At 36.9% G+C, this 17,876-nt stretch overlaps 1 protein-coding gene across 9 annotated transcripts in view; it reads right to left on the minus strand.

Moving 5' to 3' along the window:
- The window catches only part of dnm1a (dynamin 1a), a 50,573-nt gene that overhangs the window by 29,637 nt on the left and 3,060 nt on the right, over positions 1 to 17,876 (minus strand). For 5 of the 9 annotated variants that reach the window (XM_041970513.1, XM_041970510.1, XM_041970506.1 and 2 more), the window contains exons 2-10: positions 9,468 to 9,541; positions 8,339 to 8,488; positions 7,952 to 8,155; positions 7,659 to 7,757; positions 6,539 to 6,699; positions 6,296 to 6,438; positions 6,086 to 6,221; positions 4,082 to 4,149; positions 2,327 to 2,465 (exon numbers count right to left, since the gene is read on the minus strand). In XM_041970513.1, coding sequence (XP_041826447.1) covers positions 2,327 to 2,465; positions 4,082 to 4,149; positions 6,086 to 6,221; positions 6,296 to 6,438; positions 6,539 to 6,699; positions 7,659 to 7,757; positions 7,952 to 8,155; positions 8,339 to 8,488; positions 9,468 to 9,541 — 1,174 coding nt within the window. Of the gene's footprint in view, positions 1 to 894; positions 1,034 to 2,326; positions 2,466 to 4,081; positions 4,150 to 6,085; positions 6,222 to 6,295; positions 6,439 to 6,538; positions 6,700 to 7,658; positions 7,758 to 7,951; positions 8,156 to 8,338; positions 8,489 to 9,467; positions 9,542 to 17,876 lie in introns of all 9 variants that reach the window. The other 4 variants (XM_041970511.1, XM_041970507.1, XM_041970509.1 and 1 more) reach the window with 1 other exon arrangement.

Consider the following 17,876-nt stretch of genomic DNA (forward strand, 5'->3'; position numbering starts at 1 on the left):
CCACTAGCTTTGCCTTTTTCTAGCCTTGACTCTGAGTTTAACTCAGTTTAACTGTATGAAATTATGGAAAAATTTCTATCAAAAACTGATTAAGAAAACGTAAAAATATGAGAACTTCCACACTTCAACACGGTATGTGATAACTTGCTAGCAGCAATCAAGCGTGTAAATGCTAATGGTACACCTGTGTAACTGGATAGTATGATGCAGGATTTGGTTTCATCAGCAAGCTGTTCATGGTCACATAACCATCAGGTTGTGATGTAGATTTGTGCCTACCTATGAGGAGATAGGGATAATTTTGACATAAGAGCTTCTAACTAAAAAAATAATGCCCACAATCATTAGGACAAAAATAAAAATGACAATGACATGCTGGAGGTCTATGCTCTCTGAGTGCTTTTAGTTTGTTCTGGTTCAACCATCAAATAAAAATGAAATTTTTTCCAGAATTTTGATTAATAACATTCAGGAATATTTAAATTTGCAGGAGCCTCAGCTGTATTTTTCTCTCTTTTTCTTTTTTTTATAAGGGACATAACAAGAAAAAAAGAAAAATACATAATTAGTTTATTTTAAAGCGTTTCCTAAAACAAAATATTTAAAAAATAAAATGCTTTTTTGGTGCAGTTCTTATATAAGATTAATGTAAAAATTTGAATTTGCATTCTTTTTTTAAAGTACATAAAAGTCATAGAATTATAAGCCTTGAGGGTAGTTTATACTTACTGCAAACATTGTCAATAATTTTGCATAAATACAGAGCAGTTACAGCCAGCATATGTGATTAATACAACACAGAATAAAACCATCTCAAGCCATCAGTCTACCCATACCTGTGATGTTAACAAAGATAATGAAAATGAACTGATTTTTTTTTCTTCTTTAGTTTACCTTTTGACTACACTTCTGTATGGTGAAGGTGAGTTCACTCACTACCATATCTATACACTTCAGTGTGGGTTCCTTCAGCTTTTGGATCTGCTTTTTCACTATGGCCTCAAAGGCCAGGTCAGGGGTAAATAGCCCCGTCCTGTTGGGATAAGCAGGTGGCACGAAAGAGAGGAGTAAAAATAAAACAAAAAAGAAAAGAAATTGACAAGGAAACGAGAGTCGTGAAAGTGCGAAATGAAGAAGGAGAAATAAGTTGTAAGGGGAAATAAAGAACAAACGGACGAAGAGTAAATCAGAAAACAAATAAAACAAAATGAATAAAAACAAATAGAAAAAAGGAGGAGTAAAGAAAAAATTAAAGATGGAACAGAAGAGACAACAGATTGAAAATGAAAAGGACAAGAAGAGGTGTGGGGGGTTGGAAGGATAAACAGCACAGAAGGAAGAAAATGCAAGTGAGACGTTTGGTTTCCCCTGAAGCCATTCTAAAACAGGGCAGAGCTGGAGTTTCTCTCTACGAGGAAAGAGCGAAAAAAAAATAGAAGACAAGAGGAATAGTGAGAAATAGAGAGATTCCCCCACCCTGCACGACTCCGCCAGCCAAAATCTCAAAGCAACGAGCCTGCAGCTGTGCACCTTGACATTCAGCCAAGACCCCCCTGATCTCTCCTGGTGTTGACCCTCTCTCCACCCATCCCTCCTCTTCTCTGACTTCCAGTGAGAGCCTAATCATAACATTTACTCTCCAAGGCCTCCATGCTGCTGCAGGCCAGACGCTGTAGAAATCATTTGGTAACAGTGGATCCATTTGGATAAAGACTACTGCTCCTTCTTTTGGCCCCAATTACAAATCAGTAACCCCCGGAGGTACACTGAATAGCCGTTGAGCTGTAACTGTCATGGCTGCAGGTGCACTGCTGCAATCTCACACACAAGAGTCTGGAAACTGATGTCATCCAATACAGTTGCCAGGTATTTTAAATGATGAATAAATCATTTTCAGTATACATGTCTGTCTTAATAAACAGAGGAACTTTCCTCTTTTATTGGCTTCACTTATTAAGCAGAAATTGGACTACCACACTTTAAAGTAGTTAGGTTAGAAACTGTGAATGCTCATATGTTTTATCTTTCATCAGCAACTATATTCTGATATTCATTCAGCTTCCAGATAAGATGTCTTCAGCATAACTATCAATCACAGCCAGCCTGTCCAGCAAAATCCATCCAAAGCGGTACAACAGGCAGGCAGGTAAACCGACCACCCTCCCACTCCAGGTGTCCCCTCGCTGTCCAACAACAGGGGCTGGAGAGAGCCAGGCAGTTACAGTAGTAGGGGAATAAACAGCTGAGGGACTTTTGTGGACGAGGGTTGAAAGCAAAAACATAACAAGTGCTAACCATCGTTGACTTTTTATTTATTTATTTTTACCTTCTTGGTACACTGCCTAACCGTATTGACTAGCTCAGTAATGACCATGTCCACACATTTGGTGCAAGGCTCTTTAATCTTCCCAATCTGCCTTTTCACAATGGTCTCAAAGGCCATGTCCGGGGTGAAGAGGCCAGTTCTGCCCAACACAGAGAGAATGAGCCACAGGGCCAAAAGAGGAGAGAGGTGGTGGAGAGAAAGAAAGACAGAAGGAGGGTTGGGTGGGGAGAAAAGCGTTAATTGTGAAGATCCATCCTCGATTTCTGAGCTCTACCCAACCCCCAAAACATAAACAAACACAAATTCTGAAATTGTGACAGCAAAAAGGAATGAGATTGACGGAAGAATTTTGCTCTATGTATTATCTCCTCATGTGTTCATTACTGTAGACAGGAGGTGCAATTGAATTTGAAACATACAATTTAATGGATTTAATTCATGCCCATGGAGAAATCAATGTTTTTTGACTGTGTACATCTTTTTTCAACATCTCCATCCAACGGTCCAACAGAAAATCCAAGATGGCCGCTCCACATACTAAAAGTACTAAAAGCTGTATTAGTTTTCTGTTACCACCAGTTCTGTCTTCTGTAACCTGTGAGCCCACTGTAACAAAGTTTGTGCTCCAGAATTAATGTTTCCTTAACTCAAATCAACTGTTTTGGAAAACCGGCAATATAATATGCTAATTTGTGCTTCCATTACTTAAAATCATGTCAAATTTGGTGTACATTTTCCAGCCTTGCAGAGGAAAAAGTCATAATAACACAACATACTGGTAATTAAGTACCAGTCAAGAGAAGGCTATACAGCACTTGTGTTCAAAACAAGCTTCTCCATGTGGACAATAAAGTATATTGTAATGTTATGGTTATTTCATCTGTGCAATATACAGCTACATTTCTCTCGAAATTGCCTGACAACACTAAATATACGCTTAAGAGAAAATTTTATATCAGAACAGCATTTGTATAGTTAGTATGGAACTTTCTCACAAACCTCTGGGTAAGGCTTTGAAATATGCTGATATTTCATCATCATCAAAGTCAACATGTGGAATACCCCTATAGAAAAATGCTGCTTGGACTGCAGTAAATGTTACATTATAGACCCTTTAAGAGCAGCATTTTGACTTCAAATAGTAGGACAATTACAGATGTAGTAATGAGGGCTGCACAACATTTAGAAGAAGTGTTTGTGCTTGCTCTAAACTGACCATTTTGCACAGGTGCAGAAGTTGAATGCCGTTCTTTCTAATTCCAATTAACTGCATATACTGAAGATTTTTTAAACATCACCAGTAGCAACTGTCTAATGACTCATTTAGTCTAAATTTACAATTCCATAAGGCTTTCTTTAACCTATTATTAAATAAACACGCCTTTAGCAACAAACATAAATCTACTTTTTTGTTTTTCTTCTGATGTTTTTGCCTTATCAGATAATATATTGTTAAAAAACACACATAATTCATATGCAAACAGGATGAGAGGGCTAGAACCGTGAGCTTAAACACACGTGAGGTTAAAAGTGCATAAGGCCACCCAGCAGACTGATGAACAGATCACATAGAAGTATGGATGTACGAAAAAGTATTAGCACATGGAGGACATACATGTATTTTTGACTTTTGCAAAAGAGCATTCAATCATTAGATCTGTTTTAGAGAAGCTGTAAATTCAGCAAAGAAATGAAGGATAGTAAGGACAGGGGAAAGAAGAATGAAGGGAGGGCAAAGTTGAGGGGTAGACGTGCCTGATGCCATGAATGTTCTTGATAGCGTAGCTGATTTCCTTGCGGAGTTCTTTCTCATCAAACTCCATCTAAAAAACAAGGAAAAAAGGAAATTAAACATGCAAGCACTGCCATTACATTCTGCCACACATACATGGTCCTTCATACTTTCATACGAGGTCAGATGTAATTCTTCTCACATCTGTTTTTAATATATTTGTCCAACTAGTTCCATTTTATTTACTGCAATGCCACATTCATCCCTGCTTTCTTCAGGTTTGTTATTTTCTTCCGAAACTTGTTCTATAAACACACAAAACATGATGATGAATTGACCTCTAATGAATCTGACACACGTGGAGGTTTTCTGTGTTTTGAGTGAATTCTCTGGTTAGGAAGTAACCTGCTCCATCCCCTCAATGGGAAGCCCACCGGGCATTTTTCTGCAGCCTCAGCCACAGACTGTAAGTTTTATATCCTCAAAGGGAGGATGAGAGAGGACAGAGGAGAGGACTGGATGAGAAGGGGGAAAGGAAGGAAGGGAGGGAGGGGTAGCAAGTGAAAGCAAGAGAGGAGGCAAAAAAGCCATGTAAGAGGGAAGGAGGAGAAGTTAAGTAAAAAGCTTTGAGAGACACAGGATGATGGAGATGGTAAATCAGAAAAATCCGGCTTGGCTTGAACTCAACGTTGGATTTAGATGGCGGGGGGGGGGGTAAAATGTAGATGGATGCAGTGACTTAAGTGGAGAAAAGTTTAAGTGAGGAGGAGGTGTAAGGAGAACATGGTCAATATTTTCTCCCAGCAGACAGTTCAACATGTCAAGCTGGAAATCCAGAGTTGTATTTATGATGGTTGTATTCTTCCACTTGTGGAAGATCCTGCTGTTTGTGCTACAAGTTATCAATTAGCCAAGCACTTGTCCTGATGTGACAAGTCAAAATTAACGTGATGCAAAAGAAATGTTTGTTACACAGAAGCATCTGTGAAGTCCTTCATAGAAGATGTTTGGAAAAGGGGAAAAAAAGTTTACAAGGGGCAAAAAACAATGATAAATAAACAAGGTTTTCTTAATGCCAAAAATGCTTTCGTGTTTCTATCACTTTTTCTGAATTATTTTAAAACATTTTAATATGCAGAATTTTTATTCTTTATTTCTCTAATTGTCTTATTAATTAATTACTTAGTAGTAGCGACCGCGAGATACTAATGCTTTTATGTATTACCATATATATATATAATCTCTCCCGTAATAACAATAATAATAGTTTTCATTATCATTATTAGTCCTTTGAAAGAAACAGTCATTCAACAGTGCAGAACAAGAAGTTAATGGTCTCCATGCTCATCTGTTTCCTCAAATTCTTTAAAGGGCCCCATGATTGCTATAAATTGAGGTTAATACACTGACTGAGGATAAGTACCGTTACAACACCACTCTGAAGATGCACAGTCCCTTTTATCTCACTTTTAAACTTGGTTGTACCAAAGTCTGCAAAAATAAAAAAAATTACAGCAATGCTTATACATATAGAAAAGAAACTATAAAATATCATTTATGTTTCCAAGAATCTTTCTGTGAAGTGTTTTAATGAATCACTGTTTTTTCTTCTTTCTCATGGTTTACATATGCTTTGCATATTTTTTCTATTGTTATTTTAATCTGTTTTGTACATCTGTCTATTAGCAGTGTGTTCTTTGATTTGTCCTGGTAACTTAGATATAAATTAGCTTGTAGCTCTAATTTTGTATCAAATCAAATCACCTTGCCTCAAATGGTAACATTCACATCTAAAAGCAAATGAATCTAATCATGTGGGACCCTTGTTAATATTTTTGCACTGACAAGGAAAGGTTCAACTTTGTCTCATTATAATATTCTGTACCCAAACTGTTTTTTTCTGCCTCATAAAAGTCTGGACCACTAAAAATACCATAGTGCCTAAAGTGAGCGTAAATTTCATGACCTGGCAGCATCTTTCACCTCCTTTAAGGATAATTGAGGGATGAAAAGCTCCTCACACATACCTTGACCAGTTCAAAGGGGAATCGTTCATGGAAGATACGGTTGATCCTGGCACCACCTGACAGCTCAGCTGTATCGATCTGGTCCCCGGAGCCCTCTATACACTTCTCAAAGTCCACAGAGAACTGCTGCACCATTCTGCAGGGAAGTGAAGATGCACATATCAACCAATATATCCATATACCTACTTATTTAACCATTTATCTACTCACTGGAGGAGAGCCTTGGTTTTGCGAGATGGATCATCTGGTCTAAAGTTTTTATACTCCTCAACCTCCTTTTCTATAGACAGGAGTTGACTCTGCAACTTGGCCCGCAGGCTAGGCAGGGTATCCCTGATGTGGTTTGTCAGTTGCTGTGCAAATTAAAAATCATTATAAGATCACAGGGGATGTTGAGAAAATCAGCAAACTTATGCTGTTTTGCTAACTCTATGAAAGTGCACTTTTATACACCTGATTAAGGATTTTCTGGAGGTAGGGTGTGCCCATACGATCAGCCAGGTGTCTGTACGCAGGGTGGGAGAGGAAGAACTTTCTCTCAGCAGCTATAGCAGCATTAATGTCCTTCCTTCCATCTATGTCCTTCTGGCTTCTGTTCACCACCCCGATGTAACCTGGACAAAACAGGCAGAAGTCCCACACACTTTTACAATACAGTCAGAAAAACTGAGATTTACTGTGACAGAACCAGGTCCAACTTCTTTTATGACTTCCTAAAAATTTGTGAGAGCAGACTGGAAAACAGTTTTGTATTTTGGCTCAAGTATAATATAAATTATTGTCAAACTGCACTGGATTGTTCTGGACTCTTGTTTTCTACATATAAAGTTAAGACTAAGAAGGAAGAGTGCCTTCAGCATGTTTGTTAAATGTTCAGTCCAAAACCCAAGATTGGGGAAATAGTATAGATGATGGGTTAAGAGATGAGCTACAGCAAGGAAAGATAAATTAAATAAAACCAAAAAACAATTTTTTATTTTTTTTATTTTTTTTCTTAAAGGAAAAGAAAAAGGAGAAATGACCCGAAGACTTCAGGTCATAAGGATTTAATTTCACCTTCAGTTAAGTTTCCTCATGCATCACTCTGTTAAAAGCTGTTTGATGCCTTATAACTACAACTTTGAGCCAGCAGCCTTGTAAATCTGAACAACAGCATTGAATAGAGAGAAAAAAAACATTTAAAAAAACAAAGGACATGGAAAATATTCAAAAGCACATGCCTGGGGTCTAACCAAGTGCAAATGGAAAAGAAAAGCACCACATCAGCACATAGCACTGACAAAAACCCACAAAATACATGAAAGATTTTTTTCCCAACTGTTTTATATCCTTGTTTCCCTTCAATTCTTCCTCTCCTCTACATTTTTTACTGTCTTTTGATTTCTTATTTATGCTGCTATATTACACTCCCTCCCACTATCTAATCCTTCTCCAGTTTTTTTTTTTTTTTTTTTTTTTTTTTTTCCTGCTTCGAGTACGGCTGCTTTGCTACCACAAGAGGGAAACAATGTCTCACTGCACTGGCCTTGAGGTACAAGGAAAAAAGTATACATGTGCTTTTATGTGTGCTCACCCCTCCTGAGTGGAAGCAGCTTGTTCTCCAGGATGTCTTTAGCATCCGTACCCTCATCCATCAGGTCCAGCTTGGTGATCACTCCAATGGTCCTCATACCTAGATCCACATGAATCAAAAATAAATTAATATGAACCACCTAATCCTAAAAAGTAAAGTTAAATCTAACATGAAAATTGTTAAATCTTTATCTTTATAGCAGGGTTAGTGTATCACCCATGAAAATATTAACTATAATAGACTACTATAATAGGCCTTAAAATAAGCGTGTTTGCTAGTATGCATGCACTCACCCTGAGGGTCGACCTCTTTGGCAATCTTTAAAGCGTCAGAGTTGGCCAGATCTGAGTTGGCCGGAGACACGGCCAGCATCAGGCAGTTCTCCTTGGTTACAAACTGCATCAACATGTCTTTGATCTGGAACTCGATGTCTGTAGGTTGATCGCCCACAGGCACCTTAGTCATTCCAGGCAGGTCCACCAGGGTTAGGTTCAACACTAAGAGGAGGAACGGCAGCAGAAAAATAGTGAAAACACAAAGAAAGATGCCCTGTTGGTTAATAAAAGCTAAGCAGTACATAATCTAACAACCCTTAACATGCAGAATTTACAAATAAAATCAAATCTGCAGGTAACACCGAAGAAAATCAACATGGAGAAACAGAGCTGCATCGACCTCACCATGAGGAGAATAGACACGCAGGTTAATGGGTACAGGGGAGATGCCCTTATTTGCTCCGGTGATCCGGTCAGTCTCTGCCTCAATCTCCTGCCGGACCTCATCAAAATCTATGAACTTTTTGCCCTTACAGTGGAGGAACTCAGCATATTCTGCAAATGACAGAAAAATGGAGATTAATTAAAGAAAAATGGAAACATAAATTAGTTTAGATGAACACTGATGTGTTGACACAATCGTTAAAGCCAGAGAAAACTTTCAAACAAATAGTTTGTAAATTAACAAATTACAAGTTCTTTAATCCACAAAGTTTTAAATAACATTATTTTAAAAGAAAAAATATTATGCAATATTATTGTACCTAAAATGCTCCGATAAAAAGTGTTGAATAAATTAATTAAAGCTTCATTTAGAAAATAATCCAGCATGACTGTCCAGATGAAGGCAAATTAATTTCTGATTCATACCATGACTAATCTGTGTGAAAACTCTCTTGAGTAAACCCTTATTTAACAGTGATGTGTAACTATAGTAACGTGAGGATGTTGTCACCACTGAGTCTACAGAAATGAGTGGAAAGGATGTTGAGGGATGGTTTTCCTCTGAGGGAAAGGGCGGGAGGAGTGTTTACACTCCAGCTGTGTCTCACGTGCATCCAGCTACATTATTACAATAAAAAACAAGAAAGATTAGCTCTGCTCTGTAATCAATATTTATGTCTCTGAAGAGCAAGAAGGAAGAAGTGTGTGGTATAGTTGTAGTAAACTAGAGGCAGCTGGTTGCACTGTTAAAGATCAGTGTAACAGTGCCTTGAGATGAGGTATATTCAGTAGTTACTAGAGGTAGTTTTTATGATAACTGATGCACATAATGACTTCCATTTGAAATGTAAATGCATGACTCAGGAAAGCTACAAAAATCATTTAAAATGTCTCTTCAAAAACCTCATTTGTTTTAAAAACTTCACAGCAAACATTTTACTAATTTTGTATAATATTTGTATAATATAAAGTCTGTAAATTCATATTATCCTTTTTACAAGATCAGCACCATCCTTTAGGATGAGTGGTGATACATTTTTAAATGTTAGGTTGGAAAACAAAAAACCTTAAAGGAATTTACATGTTTTACCTGTAGGGCAGTTCATCAGCTGCAGAACCAGAGGACGACGGGTCACAATGCCAGAGCCACGAGGAAGGAAATCCCTAAAAAACAAAGATACATGCCCCTTTAGGAAAAGAAGGAGACTTAAAAAAAGTAGGAAAATTATTAAATAACATGGTTGGTACTAAATATTGTTAAAGTAATTGATATTTTCTTAAACATAAACACAAAAAAACATTTTAGAAACACTAACTGTGTTGTACAAGAAGTACAAAAGAACATGTCACACATCTATTTAAAGAAATATGTGCATTTGAGGATAACAAAAAACATTTTATGATGAAACCACCATGAAAGATTGTTTGAAAGTCAGAAGAGTCTCCCACAGTTCCTGCAGTTTTACAATCCCAAAATCTACACAAGTAATAGAAATCATTAGAAAAGGACATTTCACTCAGAAAGGATTTTTCTTTGCAATCCTGCAAGTACGGTAAACATTTTCCTTTTGAAACTGCAGCAGCTAGTCACTCACTGGTAAACGATTCTCCAGGCTTTCTTTAACTTTCAGTCACAAGATTCAAAGAAATTCTTGAAAGAAGTTCTCAGCCTCAGCATCTGTTGTGTTGTCTTCTTTCAAGGTACAGTTTAGGGCTTAAATAAGCATTTTGCTTTCATTAACAATACTTTTTAAAAGAGGGGGGTTGATTTCCACAAGACATTTGTGCAATGCTCAAAAAGGGCACTTGCATGCATAACTGTTTGCGCATTGCAGAACAAACATCAAATCTTTAAACATCAGTATTTTCCATGACTTAATCTCTGATTGTTACTTAAACTCCTTGGTTTAGATTACAAAATACCTGACAATAATGACAAATGTTGATCAAACTTCCAAGCATCAGTCTGATTAACGTTAAACTTGAAAATTTATTTAAATTTATCAACAAATCCCCAAAGCTACGAATTTAATGTTTAAAAATTAATTAATTTTTTATCTTATTAACAAAACATCAGAATCATGCAGTTAATCTTGAATATTTTTCTCTTTCCATTTATACAAATATTAAAGCACAAATTAAACATTATAATAAAACCCATGACAGGAAAGCAACATCACCAAAAGATAACTTTACAAGTTTGTGTGTCACCAATAAACAAAAGTACAATTAATTACTGACACATTTGTTCTATAATGTGATAAATTAATTCCTAAATATGATAAAAATGGAATTTTAAGTCATTTCTTTCTTGCTGTTAAATCTCACAGTTTGCTTTGATGCAAATCAGTCTTACATCAGTGAGTGATGACAAACTTGTCCTGCGTGGTGTGTGTGAACTGTGTGTTAAATGAGTACTTGTGACAGCATGAGAGCGTGTGTCCTGACCACTGCCTGCAAGCGTGTTTGTGTGCTTTGCATGTGCAAGACATTGTTTTCTTTCAGCTGCTTATACAACCTCAGCATCAACTCGCCACTGGCACAGCACGCTCCTCGCCCAGCTGACAAGACTGCTGTCATTCAGTGGTGCATGAACAATAACAAGGGCCTGCTAAAGACTGCAGTTCTTATCTAAAAGTTGGATTTAAAAGGCATTTGTGTTCTTAAACAACTAATAACAGAAATGCAACAAAGTATTCAGACAAACAACTAAATATAATATTACTCTAGAGACTAATATCTCTGAACCCAAATGTAATCAAATTAATGGCATGTCTAAGAAATTCATGAAAAAGTTATTTGAACCTGAAGGTGAAGTAGGTGTTTTTGTTGTTTATTGTGAGACCCAATTAAAGGCAGCACTGCAGCAGCTTTTCTTCCTGAGGTTCAAAAGATCTGAGCTCCATACCATCAGAAGTGTGTCAAAACGTGATTAAATTCAACTGGTAGATTATTTGTTTTTTAGTCAAGAGTGTAACTAGTTCTGCTTTGTTTCTGCCATGTTTCTGCTCCTTGGAAACGCATCACATCACCTCATATCCCCACAAGCTTAATGCATACAGAACATATGACTTCTATCCAGGGAGAAACTGCTGCTTTTTCCATTTACTCAGATTATCTGAAGATTTTTGCCATCCTTCTCAGATCAGATTGATCTGAGGTGTAAATATGATGCATTTTCATTCTGACTTGAAAAATTAATCTGACTATAAATGGTACATTATCCGCCGCTAGCGCTGGGTGACAAACACACTTCCGTGGCTTATGGGAAACTTATGGGAAGACACAATTCAGCACCTAATAGTTAAACAAATTGAATGAAGACAACACGTTTCTCTGAATAGTCAAACAATTCTTTTAAATTGATTTAGGAATAAAAAGTTTTAATCAATCAGTTGCTTTTAGCAGCTCTCCTTCATAAACAATGTTTAGACATAATCCATATGTCTAAACATTAACTAATCTATAGTACAGTTGATTTGTCTTTTGATGCTTGAGCCGATATGTAATACCTGAAATGTTCAGGTGAATGACCTATCAGCTCCCTTTTTGAAACCAAAACCAGCAATAAAAATGGGTCATTCAAGGTAATTACCACTAGTCTAAAGAATCAGTTTATGTTGCAATAATTTCCGAACATCCATTAAAGGAAGGTTGCAGAGTTCTCTTGATCAGCCTTTCTAAATCCTTTTCCAAACCTGAAGTATGTACAAAAATATGAAAATATATCTTGCTGTTTGGTATTTATGTGTACCTGCTGATCTAGCTGCCTGGCAGAATGCTTCTTCATGTGTGCGGCTTTCCCTCTCCCACTTGGATGTCTAATTGAGATGACAGATGGTCTTAGCTGCAGGTCTTCCTCACACTCCATTCCTCCTCACCCTCCAACATGAAGGGGAAAACCACAGACAGACTGAGTTTTACCTGTGAAGGTTTATCTGCTTCTTTACCTTTCAATTACTGAAAAAACTGTCTCTAAACCCATCATGCACTGATGGTGGAGACTTTCTCCGCTCTACATCCGTTTACTCATTATTTACCTAATCCTCTCAACAGAGCGAAAGCCCCCACCCTCTGCTACCCCCCTCTGTTATATATCCCTCATGGTGAGGAAGAGGATGAAAGCACCCACGCAGACACAATTTCCAGACCAGTCACACAAAGGACAAAGCTAGACAGAAAAAGAAATAAATTGGACAAAAACAAGGATGAAATGGATAAATTAAGATAATTCAAGATAACATCCGGATTCCCTCCATGAAGCACTTAGCAAAAGGACTCAGCTCTTGATCTAAAAGCACCTTCAGTGTTAAAAGTCTGTCTAGCAGCACTGATTCCTCCTTGTGTTGTTGGCAGTGAACTCCTTCAATTTAGAGAACTGGTGGAGTGTTTGTCTATATATGACCATCTAGGACCAGTTTCAGATGTGACACAAATTAGTTAACAGGGAATAATGTTGATGACTGTGGTAGAAATCCTTTCATCATTTTGGGTGTACTGTAGTATCGTACCACTCTATCATTTACATCGATTCATCTGTGTCTGTTCGCTGTCCACCTAAAAGGTTACTCAACTGATTGAGTCATTCACAACATGACCATATACACTACAGTATACTAGTCAGTTGTAACGTCAGAATCACTGACAAGTCAGAGGAAAAGTGCTGATTAACTTGAGTTATCTTGTATCATGGCCATCTTCTGGATGTAATTTTGATATGTTTAGCTAAAACGTAAGCTTAAGCAACACACCAAACAACCAATCAACAAACAATATTGAAAATAAATGAGAAAGCTAACCCAAGGTATTTACATAGGAAGAGGATGTTGTATGTGTGTGTGCTGAATGAACTTCCGCACCAGCACACTAAGCATTACTGTATTGTTGCCACAGCTGAGCACCAGCATATTAATTTGACTGATGGCTCTGAAATCAATTTTACACAAAAAAAAATTGAAAGATTAAACTTTGGGTGGCTGATTCATTCATTCTCTCTATCCTGCTGTAGTACACGCATGAAAATGCCAGCAGCTGCAGAGCATTGACTCACCATTTCTTTAATAATCGCTTGTAAAAAATAACGCAAACAAATTCTTGGATGAGAATATAAATGCAGGGTTTTCACTTAAACACAACATTTATATTTAAAGTGTTTTTTATGACCTTTTGTGTTGAGCCAGACATTTTTAACCAGCAATTCTTCTTTACAACTACCTGTGTAGTTTTTTCCATGTATTTTGTTTGTGTCTCTTTATTGATATATCTATCACCTTTTCTCTATATGACAGTCATAACTCTAATAAATCAAACTCAACACGCCTGGTTTCTGCATTTCCTCACTTTCAATTCCCAGACACATTCAGACAGTTAGCTTCATCTAATCTTGCTCTAATACAGCATTGTGAGCCCTGCGAGAAGTGAACCATCAGAAACAGACGGGTTTCCCTCCCAACAGGCCTCAGAATCAAGGGACAGGTTTAGGTGATGAATAGGACGCACTCATGCACAAATACTGCCGTAAACCTCTGTGGAAGATGGAGCCAATGACATTCCTGATTGGTGGATGTTGGGAATCAAGATTAAATCACAGCCAATGGGGGAACAAGTTGCAAGCAAGCTGCGACCCAAACACAGATTAGTAGTAATCCTCTGTAGCAGTGTCAGAAGAAGTGATGTCCTCTCTCCCCCTCTCTCTCAGTGAATGCTTTCTCACTGTTACTGTTCCCGTACTCTATTCAGCTTTTATAGCTTACCTTACTCTTTAAAACAGATTTTATTACTCCAACAAGGTCAGCAATGCCTTATTTTACAGCGCCTATAAATTCCTAATGATTTCCTGAGAAAGAAACTGTATAATTTAAAACTAATTAGAGTTTAAATTCTTACTTGATCAGTTTCCGCTTTGTTTTATATTTTTATTTTTGGTCAGTTCAATACCAAGATCCATAATATTAACTGCTTTAATGTCCATTATGCAGTGAGAAGACTTTTCAATGACTTTCAATTAAAAAGCCTAATGGCCAAACTATTAATCAGTTAATAAAAACAAAATCAAGTCAGTTTTATTTATAAAGCTTATTTCAGGCAGAAAGCAACACAAAGTGTTTTACATTATGGAAACAATTTATGCATATTAAAATAAAACAAGCCTTCACACACAAAACACCCACCTCATTATAGTTTCTTTCACACACAATCATGCATGCACACACAGACACACACACACACACAAATGCATATACACTTTCCCCACCCCACCAATTCCTACCCCATGAACTGCAACCCCTCGTTTTTTACTCTTCACTAAACGTAAGTATAAAAATGTTAAAAGAAATAAACATCTGGCTCGATGCTTGATGCTGCTGTGAGGAAACGATATCTTGAGGATCGATCCATTTACACCAGACGCCAGCCCACTCATGACTACAAAGAGCTCCACCACAAAGACCACCTAGCCGGAGTCCACACCACAGCCGTAGGGCTGAAGTGCAGGGTCCCCAGCCACCCAGACAAGGAGGATCACTGTGGCAAGCCCCACAGACTTGTGGGGTGTGGATGATCCCCATAAGGAAAGCACTGGAGTTAAAAGTAAAAACAAGATCAAATAAACCTAAAAACACAGATGAAAACAACAAGAAAAAAAAAAGATTAAAGAGTTAATAAAAAACAAATAAAAAAAAAAAAAATAAGACTAAACATAAATAAATAGAAACACTCAGAGTGCAGATTTCTGCCAAGAAATTGTAATATTTTTTTTTTTCTTTTTTGGAAATGATTCTGGGCATTGCTTTTTAGTTAGAAGCTCCATTGGCAAAATTATCCCTACCTCCCCAAAGTAAAGAATCCTTTTTAAAATGGTTTCAGGCGGTGATCCAGATCACCCCTACAATCTAATCACTTTTTCCTTATTCAATTTCAGAGATTTCCTGAAAATTTTAACAAAATCCATCCATAACTTTTTGAATTATGTTGCTATTAGGCAGACAGACAGACTGACAGACAGACAGACAGACTAATGCTGCCAAAAACATAACCTCCACCTTGGCACAGGTAAAAATCAGTAAAAAGCTAAGCTTAGGTCTTCAGCATCAACATCAAACATGAACAGTCTCTGCGACCCTGAAGTTCTCTGGCAGGCTGTTCCTCAGTCGAGGGCCGTAATGATGGAAAGAGGCCTCACCATAAGTTTTAGCTCTAACTTTTGGAATCAGTAAAAGGCCGGTGCCAGAGGACCTCAGGGTCCACAAGGGCTCATGAATTAAACTCAGTTCAGATAAATAAAATGGTCCAAAACCATTAAGACGTTTATAAATGGCTAAAAAAAAATCTTAAAATCAATCCTGAAACAAATAAATTACACAATCTTTCAATTTTTGACTCCTGGAGTTCTTTTATAGAGTAAAACTGTTGAAAGCACTTATTATTTTCAATAGACACCCTGTGCATTATGCATCAGTAAAACTAGCTGGAAAGGTAATAAAATAGATCTTTTACCATCAAAATAAACAGAGAATGCACACTGCCCCCTGCATGTTGGGATTACTTAGAAATTATTACAAATTTCTCTAAAAATCAAAACTGTTCCCAGGCAGGTTAATATGCATCATTTATAGACTTACTTGCACTTAAACCTCCTAGTTGCTTTAGATGGAAATCACTTTGGGTCCTCATCTATTGTTTTTAATAGTAGTGAAGGAAATATGAATATTTTATATTAATTACTTGCCACAAGTGTTCAAAACGTTAAGAAAAAAGTCTGCAAACAGTAACAACAAAATGTCTTGTAATTGATAGAAATAAAAACTAAATGTTTTTAGATTTCCTTTATTCATGCATTTATCAGGATTTTACTTTTCTTGTGGATAAAAGTTATTTTCAGTTACATAAAACTGTCACAAATTATTTTCATTTTTGATGTTTTTTCCCATTAATTTCCTTCAGTCATCACTTGATTTTAATAATTACTTGATGATTGATTGGGACACATTTATTTAAATATTCATGAGGATTTTGTGACTAAACCTACTCCTTTTTTAAATAAACTGAAACATTCAAGTAAACATAGAGAAGTTAATAGTAAAACATTTCCCTCTGTGTTATAGAGGGACAGAATGATAAGCATCGTGAAAATGAGGAGTAAGTACAAGTACATCATATATCTACCTAAGTAATGAGCAAATGTATGTGGTTATATTCACAGTGACTGTATTATTTCTATTGCAAAGATGCAACACAAGATAAGTTTATTTCCATGTAACTGCTAGAAAACAATGTAAAAAGCTAGTCAATGGAACCATTATCCTAAAAGAAATACACACCTGTGAAATCTAAGCTGTCTTTAACAAGTCAGAACACTGGATATAAATTCTGCAACCCAGCAGCCAATTATCGTTGGAGGTTTGAGATCATGATATGAGACTGTAATTAACTTACATACTGTAAGTCATTAATGGAAAATCACTTTCAACATTGTTCATTCATCCCTCCTCTAAAGGGAGAACAGAATAAAGGCCTCACTGCTCATCACAACATTTCCAGCCCTCAACCTCGGCGTTATGTAACATGACACTAGCTGTATATCATAAGCTTAATGTGGGGGTTGGGACAATGATGGCAGAAAGAAGAGAAGAGCATTCATGCTGTAGTTTTACAGTATATTCCTAAGTTGTGCAATTGCAAGTAGCTTTCACTAATAACAACATGCTTCGATCTGTTAACTTGTACAAAATACAGCAGCACCATCCTGCTGGATTTGACTGCATCACAGAAAAACATTGTGCCATTTATAAGCTATGTTCACCACTTTCTCCGTGTCAGCTTCAGCCATTAATTCTATAATCCACCAGTTAGACTGAACTGAATATCTCTTTAATCTCCCATTATAATAATTATAAAAAGCATGTCTTACTGGCAATGTTTAAGAGAATCGGTTGTGCCAATTTATTGGTCAGCGTTTTTAGAGAGAGCTGTCCATGGTTCTGAAACCACCCTTTGAACAAAAAACTGTGAAGTGCACTGGAGTGAGCAGCACATCAAAGTGATCACTCTCCTGGACGACTCAAACTAAATTTCAGCCTTTCCTACACAAACTGGCACACATCTATATCAGGTTATTTTATGTAATGTATGTATAAGCAGAGTTGTAAGTACTTAAAGGATCCTCATCTACACAGGCAAATTAATTTGGCTCAGAATAGAATATAAATATTTTTAAAAGCTGCATCACAACAGGGTTTTTTTTACAAACCCCTGCAGCTTTATTATTTGAATGGCTGTTTTCTCTTTGATTCTCTGATCCTCTTTATCTGTTTTAAGATAGAACATGCCTCTATGGATAAAATAATGTTGACTTTAACTCCACTGCTTCTTCCATAATCACTGTATGTTAACAGGCTTCACCCAGCTGCCACTGCATGTGTTTGGCACTGGAGACCTGCTTTGTCTATGATAATTAGACTCATGGGAGACTAAAACACTGACTGGGTGACAGACATAAACA

This window comes from Melanotaenia boesemani, chromosome 19 (genome assembly GCF_017639745.1).
Source record: "Melanotaenia boesemani isolate fMelBoe1 chromosome 19, fMelBoe1.pri, whole genome shotgun sequence".
Classification (NCBI taxonomy): domain Eukaryota; kingdom Metazoa; phylum Chordata; class Actinopteri; order Atheriniformes; family Melanotaeniidae; genus Melanotaenia; species Melanotaenia boesemani.